This window comes from Hoplias malabaricus, chromosome X2, assembly GCF_029633855.1.
Source record: "Hoplias malabaricus isolate fHopMal1 chromosome X2, fHopMal1.hap1, whole genome shotgun sequence".
Classification (NCBI taxonomy): domain Eukaryota; kingdom Metazoa; phylum Chordata; class Actinopteri; order Characiformes; family Erythrinidae; genus Hoplias; species Hoplias malabaricus.
Genome location: NC_089819.1, coordinates 17,951,561 through 17,959,368, shown reverse-complemented (window position 1 = coordinate 17,959,368; position 7,808 = coordinate 17,951,561). Strand labels below are relative to the sequence as shown.

The 7,808-nt window shown below is 43.5% G+C and overlaps 1 protein-coding gene across 1 annotated transcript; it reads left to right on the top strand.

Moving 5' to 3' along the window:
• Positions 1–2,339: 2,339 nt before the first annotated feature.
• Positions 2,340–7,644, top strand: LOC136676965 (uncharacterized). Its single transcript, XM_066654289.1, has 6 exons — positions 2,340–2,347; positions 2,479–2,535; positions 3,899–5,083; positions 5,579–5,741; positions 6,291–6,660; positions 7,220–7,644. Exons 2-4 carry the CDS (start codon positions 2,486–2,488, stop codon positions 5,583–5,585), a joined length of 1,242 nt encoding a protein of 413 aa, XP_066510386.1. The 5' UTR covers positions 2,340–2,347; positions 2,479–2,485; the 3' UTR covers positions 5,586–5,741; positions 6,291–6,660; positions 7,220–7,644.
• The last annotated feature ends 164 nt before the right edge of the window (positions 7,645–7,808 follow it).

Below are 7,808 nucleotides of genomic sequence, written 5' to 3'. Positions count from 1 at the left end.
CAATGCTATGCTGCCCTGGAGCGAGAGGCCCTGGCCATCAAGTGGGCAATAGAGGAGCTCCTGTTTTACCTTACGGTTAGACCCTTTATTCTAGTCACGGACCCCTCTGCAGTGGCTGGCCCGGGCCAAGGATTCCAACCCTCGGGTCACCCGTTGGTTCCTCTCCTTACAGGACTTCTCGTTCCGGGTACAGCATAGGGCAGGGGTCCTACACGGCAACGCAGATGCCCTCTCCCGCCTGCCGGTCTGCTGGGCGTCCAGAGGCCCTCTTTCTGACGTGTCTCTAAGGGGGGGGGAATGTGGCAGGGGGCCGTCTCACCAATCCAGCAGCTCCATGCCACGCCAGCCATCGGCCCCTCAGGGCGGGGTGAGAAACCACCCGCGCCTGGCAGTTACGGGACCCAGCTCCGCCTACGTCCCAGGGAGGAAGCGACGACATAAAAGACCGCCGAGGGATCTCCGGGGGGGAGAGAGAGAAAGGGGGTAATCGCTGGTCGACACGCGAAACTGACTTTTTGCTGATTCGACTAATCATTTCGCTCTGGTCTTTCTCCCTCTTCCCACCTGTTGTTATTCTGTTTTCTCTTCTCTGGAGCAGACTGATCTGGCGTGGACGCGCAGCCGGCCGCCGCCCTGGACGCCGCCCCGCTGTCCTAGAGAAGGAGAAGCCCTGGCGTATTGACTGGCGCCGACGCTCGTTGCACGTGGTTCTTTTTGAACGCCTGAGATTTTCGTTAACTCTTTATGTTTTGAGCATTAAAAGTAATGGCTGAGTGCTGAACTCTGACTTATGTTCTCCTGTGGTCCCTCGCCACCGTTTAGAGCGTCACAATATGTTTATATTTACTTATGTGGGGAGCCGTGGCCTACGGTTTAGGGAAGAGGGCTTAAGACTAAAAGGTCGTTGGTTTGATTTCCACAACTGACAGGAAAACTGGGTGCAGTGGGAGTGAACAGCTGAAGTGCCCCTGAACTGCTCCCCGCCCTGGGTGTATTTTCACAGCCCCTAGTGCTCTAGTGTGTGTGTGTGTTCACAGCCTCTAGTGCTCTAGTGTGTGTGTGTGTTCACTGCCACAGATGGGTTACATGCAGAAGACACATTTCATTGTGTGTTGTACAATGACAAAAAATTGCACACATTAATAACTTTTAACGGAACCCAAAATAACCTTTTATTCCAAATAAATTCGGAACATTAAATTGGTTCATTACTAAAAGTTCACAGTGTGTGTATATGTGAGTGTGTATACATGTGTGTATATGAAAACACACACAAACACTGAATTGTGTCTAATTTTACAAAGATCGCAGATTCCTGAATGAACCATAATTTTCAGTAGTGTGTGTGTTCTTGTGAAGTAATACACTTACTGTAGCAAAGAACCAGAAGGAAGAATCTGCAGGAATGTATAACGAATACAAATCATATGTTAATGTTGGTACAAAACTCAAAACCCCCGTCACAATAGTTATTCAATTAATTGCTGCATATTTACATCTTACTTAACATGACTTTAAAAATGTGGAAACAAGTAGGTTATGTGTTAATAATATCATTTAGCTTAGTCTGAATGTCAAGCGCTAACTTACATTACTTTGTGGTTGTGTTTCAGTGGGTGTTTATTATTTGTTGTTCGCTAGGGGACGGTGAAGACATTTAAATTCTGAGGTAACTTTACAAAAGCGGTTGTCTTCAAAGTGGTTATTTTCAGAGTTTCAGAGTGTGAGACAGTCACATATCAATCGACGCTGAAGAATCCGTTAAAAAAAATTTCAAAGCACAACAGGCTCCGTGACGAGTACCGCACGGGTTTAACCAGACGCACGCACAGGGGGCGCCTCTAAATGCAGTTGAGGCTGTGTCTGAAACAGAAGGCAGTACCCTCGATAAACATTACTGTTTATAACAAGCCCCTCCATGAAGTGTACGCTTTGATGAGGGTAAAGGGGAAGTGAAAGGTGTGCATTTATTTTACAATATTTTTACTCTAAAGAGATATCTTTATCTATCTTTATGAATAAATAGTAATTACACTTATTATTACAAATAATTACACATAGTGGATACAATTACAAAAACATTTTATGTAAAATAAATAAATATATAAGTATTTCTTTTAAAAACTATATATATATATATATATATATATATATATAAAATATTAATATTAAAATATATATATATATATATATATATATATATATATTTCTTTTCTTTTTTTAAACATGTAATTCCTGAATATTCCTGAAAGTTGTGTGTGATGTCACAGGCCCCGCCTACGGAACGTATAAAAGAGGGCCTTTTACCTCATAATGACATTCAAAACATGAACGTGTTGCAGTACAAGTGAGTGTCCAACTTCTTTCCCTCTCTGATTTGTTCACTTCTTCTTTATCTACTTTAACTAAATGTGTTTCGATGTATTACAGTTTTTACAATGTAAATTTGTCTTTATCTTTCTACAATAAAATCTACAGCATAATCATGGCTTTAAACAATAAGATCATTCCCAGCGCTTGTGTAGAAGAAGAAAGGTAAGGGTTTTTAAATGAAAACAGATATATTTCCAGGTGTTTTTCTACTGAAATGAAATTAAATCCTGTTAGGAATGATGTTAGCGGAATCATATATACACTGTCCAAAATCAACCTTTATCTGTATTTTAAATATATTTTCTCAACATTTGAATTGTGAGAATTCATTAGGAACGGCCCAAATAGAAATGCGCCAGAATTATTCTGAATACAGTCTCTGTACATTAAATGTACATTAAAGGAGAAATCTGTAACATTTGCTGTATTAAATTATAAAATGGCCAGTATTTATCATCGGAGATTAAAGAAACCGTCTAAGGCCCAGAGCGGCACTCGATCGGTATTTGGTCATAGGTTCCCGCCCTCTGCCCAATCACAGTCCGATCACAGTACAGTACACAAACCCCAGGTTGCCAGGTAAAACAAAAACACTGCGCTATAGCCAAGGAAGACGCAAGCGAAGCGTGCTTAGATGTAACTGTTTAATTTACATTTTTTGTGTGTTTTAGACGAATTCGTTTTGTGATTAGAAGTGTATTGAATGCAGATAATGGATTTAAAATCTGTGGTTGTTTTAGACAAATAGGTGATTAATGACCACAGATTAGTTTGTGTGTTTTTAAATGAAGGGATATTCAGAGCAAATCTTCATATTTGACTTCAGCTGCATCAGTTCCCTGTAAGAACTTCCTATTCCACCTTAAATGCTGCACTGTTTAATAACTCTACAGAGGTCACATTGGAATCAGTGCTCTATTGAATCATATATGGAATCAGTGGAATGGAAAATTCTGCACGTGACCAAGAGTATAGCATTTTAAGGTGGAATGGATCATTTCTACTGGGACCAAATTTTACTCTGCTCCATTTAAGGTGGAATGGAAAGTTATGCAGGTGACAGTATGGAGTGGTTATGGGGATTTGTGGCTTTACATTATTTAGGTTTTATTTATTTAAACATATGATATTCCAAATCTAACATGTGAATATTCTTAACTAAGTTATTGATAAAATGTATTTGCTCTTTAAACGGGTGAAACAGCATCATAGAGATGAACACAATTTTAAAAATCCACACTTAATACTGAATATGGTACAATTATGACTCATAATTGGAAGTAGTGAATTATGTCCCACAGACGGACAGATAGATTGATTTAACTTTACTGTCATTGCACAGCATAAGGCACAATAAAAGTATGCAAACAGAAGAGTGAAAATGTACCTGAAGTAAAATGTTATATGTTAAAATATGAATTAACGATGGGATGCCATCAAGCCACCGTTTATCTGAGAATGTAGGTGTGTTATTGTAGGTAAGACTTTACTTCTTGACCAAATGAACATTACTGTGCGTTTGTAGGGGTGCAGAATTCCTGCAGCAGAGGATTCAGTCCAGAGTCCTGTCCACCTTGAACTGCCATCTTCAGGGTAATCTGGCTGAATCCAAACCTGTGGATGTCCAGAGGGAGTTTACAGAAGGACTCGCTCTGGAAATTACGAAGGAGGTCATCACGGTCATAAACCTGCTGGGTTATGACCGGACACTGACCCCAACTGATGGTCCAGTTGACCCAGGACTTCCTGCGAAAGAGGAGCAGGATGAAGAGGGTGCGTCTCCCTCCGGATCTACTGAGGAGGAGGGGACGGACTCTGAGGGGACGCAGACAAGCTCTGGACCGTGCGACGCCTGGTACGAGTTTATTCAACCTGAGCGGAGGGCTGTGGATGCTGCGGAGGACAGCGTGGATGTGTCAGACACAGAAAATCAGGAGGACACATCCGTGGAAAGTGTGGAGGTGGTGGACGAATCCAGCTGTTGTCCCCGCCTCAGGAAGCTGTGCATATCTGCCAGGAAGAGAATGAGAAAGTTAATCGGCAGAGCTGCTCGCATCTTTCGCAGAAGAGTAGCTCCCAGCACCGTCAGGGACGATGTACTCCCCTCCCCTGCAACCAGCGTGTCTCTTGGCCTTCTCCCTTCAAATCTGCAGGACAGGGGCTCCACCGTTTCCCCAAGATCTGCGTCCCTTTCCGATATGGGGCGTGGTCCTGTCCAGGAGTACCTCCATGTTAGATCTCATTTAGAGGAAGCCGGAAACGAAAGGCCGCTCCCGCTCCATATTGCGGACTTTATGGAGGAGCCATTCACAGAGGAGTCTGTGATGGGGCTCCTGGAGTTCTTCATGAGCTTGGAGCTGGCTCATCCCAGATACAGAGGCCAGACTGCCACCGTCGCGGAGGTGTACTCTCAGCTGCTCCGTATGGTCGGCACTCTGGAGAATCTGCGGAGAATTGCAGAGCACCGGAGACGTGATATCTACTACCTGATCACGGACTCCGTCATGAGGGCAGTGTTCAATGTCCCGCCCTTCTCTCAGCTGTACTGGGGATGTCCAGAAGGGTTCAGGCTTCCTATGGAGATTCCTCACTCCTGGGATCGTGAGCCGGTGGTTGAAGCAGAAGGCCAGCTCCCACTGGGACAAGAGGGACAGGAAGGAGAAGGAGGGGACCCTCCTGTTTCTTCAGACTCTTCAGAGTCAGAGATAGAGTAAGAAGGAGCTTTGATTTTACAGACAGTGCATTTACAGACGGTCCCATTCGTGCTCAGCATTAAAAACAGGTATTATCTCTGAAGCTTACCACTGGGAACCATGAGGGGGCAGTGTAGAATGCAGTCCATAGTTGAACCGAAACATCTTTCCTGTAGTGAATAACATTATAGGTAGATGACACAGAAGTATTCAAGGGTTCATTTGCACCACGTAAAAAATAAATGAGCTTTAAAAATATACCTGAATAGAAACACGACGTGAATGGGCTTTAATAGAGTTTGACATCATTGCAAAAGCGAGGGGAATCCCTTACACAAAGCGGGATTCCTCAGATAGCCAGTTCCATTTAGGCTTAAGTTATCTGACTAAACTGAAATTTTGATTTGTGTCTTTTTAAATAAACCTAGCAGCGCCTCTGATATTAAACACAGCTCTGAGTTGTTGGGTAGTAATCTGTTTTTAAAATATTTATGATATTTTTTCTTTATCAGTTTCTAGTGGTGAGACGGAACGGTTCAGGCGTCCCAGGTAAATTCCTCACTCCTGGGATTGTGAGCCGTTGGTAGAAGAGGAAGACCAGCTCCCACTGGGACAAGGGGGACAGGAATGAGGAGGAGGGGGCCCTCCTGTCTCTTCAGATTCAAAGCTAGAAGGGTAAGTGTGTTTTTTGACTTTATACACAGTGCAGGAACATGAAGGAATTTTAAGGTGGTCTGTCAAAACCAGACAACATTTAAAAAGTGAAAGCACATTAAAGGAACACTATGTAGTATTTGTACCATAACATTTCAGCTTCTAAATGATTGTGAGGTTCCACTGAGCTGGAACAGGGAGAATAGAGCCTCTGTGGCTGCTACACCTGGTCCTCTGCTGGTCCCTGCACTAAGCAACTTAAGAATCACGAGGCAGAGGGCTCTTGCGAGAACTCCGTAACGCTTGATGGCACATCTAGAGGGCTTTTAAATTAATACAAAATTATTCTAGCTCAGTATTCCCAGTGTGGATGTTGTGGCAGAGGTAGCAAGGAGGTGAAAGACACCGACCCAGTGGGCGGCCATACAAGAGTTAATACTGGACTGATTTTACACAGTAGAGTGAGCTGAAACGGACCTAAAGACACAAGCCGGAGGAGGTCCTCAGATAGTAAGTCTGCTCTGAGTTATGTGTAGTTGGTAAATATCTGTGATGTTATTTCTTCACCAGTGACTGGTGGTGATGAGATGCTGCTCTGCGGATGACTGTGACACTGTCCATAGAAGCCTTAGCCCAGTGATTCTGGCCTGGCTCTGGACCCTCTGCCACCCTGATCTGGATGAAGTGGTTATGGAAAATGAACAAAACTAATCTGGCAACCCGTTTGGCTCTTCCTGTACCCATTTAGAAGAAGCGGTTTTGTTCACCCTGGTTTTCCTGTTGTTTCTGTTATTTCTGTTTTTACAACTTACCACTTAACCGTCCATAGATCTGTTTTTTAGATTGTCTCTGCAGGATTATTTATTACAGAGGCACTAAAATTGCCACCCTGCTCCTGGAGTAACGTTTCTGGTGTAAATTCCTACATCAACCAAAAGCGGTAAGTACCTGCAATACCATGGCTACTGTTGGCTGTTTTGCCTGCTCAGAGTATGGCATGTTTAACTTAGTCCACTTTACCAGAGGATGTCTGATGCAGTAATCTGCTTTGATCCCATCCCAATGCGGTGCGGCACTGAAGCCTACAGCAGACATTCAGCGTTAAACTGCTGGATGTCCAAGTGGTGTTCCGAAAATCAAGTGGGCTTTATAGACAGTTGGTTACATTTGAGGGCAAGCATGATCTTATAGGTAGGAATGGTGCTGCCTTCTTTTCTTGCAGCATAGCACACAGTCTTTTAGTTAGTCAGCAGTGTAGTGTAAACAGTTGCTGACAGTCCAGAGCCGGGACCAAGTCGCAGACAGACAGGCTAAACCGACCGTCTGCGAACTGCCTTCTCGTTTTCTGCTTTTAGTTAAAGCTGTCATAGTCAGATCTGCCAGAGTCATTAGCCACACTCTGGAAATGTTAATACTTTCTGCTTTACAAACACCAAACCGTTTAAAACTAATTCCATCCCTTTACCTTTTTCCAAATAAACGACCACCCACCTATCCAGCTGGATGCTGATGGATGACTGTCGAGCTCCTTCTCCATGCTTCAGACCAGCTGCCCATACTCCAGCAACCACCAAGTGCCTTGGAGCTGCCCCTACACTGAAGTTCTCACAGACTTCTAATTATTGTTACCAGTAGATTGACCAGAGGAGGATAGGTCACCCCTTGTGAGCCTTGGTTCCTCCCAAGGTTTCTTCCTTAGCTGAGGGAGTTTTTCCTTGCCACTGTTGCCCTTGGCTTGCTCACCTGGGGATTTTTACATCTTTGATGTTGTTTACATTTTTATATTTTACATTAAAACTGTCTTTACTGGAATTCTGTGAAGCTGCTTTGTGACAATATCAGTTGTAAAAAGCGCTACACAAATACATTTGATTTGATTAGATTTGAATGAATGAAGACCAGTAAAGCCTTACCTCCAGAGTGCTCCAGGTCTACAGGTGAAGTGAAGGATCATTTCAGCTCAACGAATCTGTCCGAGCAACTCTAACTCTGAACAAAGCTCTGAAATAAAGACCAACAGAAAGAGATACTCGCTTTCAGTTCATTTCAGACTTCACTCACAAACACTGCACAGTACTGACATCTGTA

Bases quoted from the DNA above. Each gene is read 5' to 3' on its own strand.
- LOC136676965 (XM_066654289.1), top strand. From the start codon at position 2,486: ATGGCTTTAAACAATAAGATCATTCCCAGCGCTTGTGTAGAAGAAGAA. The intron at 2,536-3,898 runs GTAAGGGTTTTT...GTGCGTTTGTAG, and splicing joins GCTTGTGTAGAAGAAGAAAG to GGGTGCAGAATTCCTGCAGC.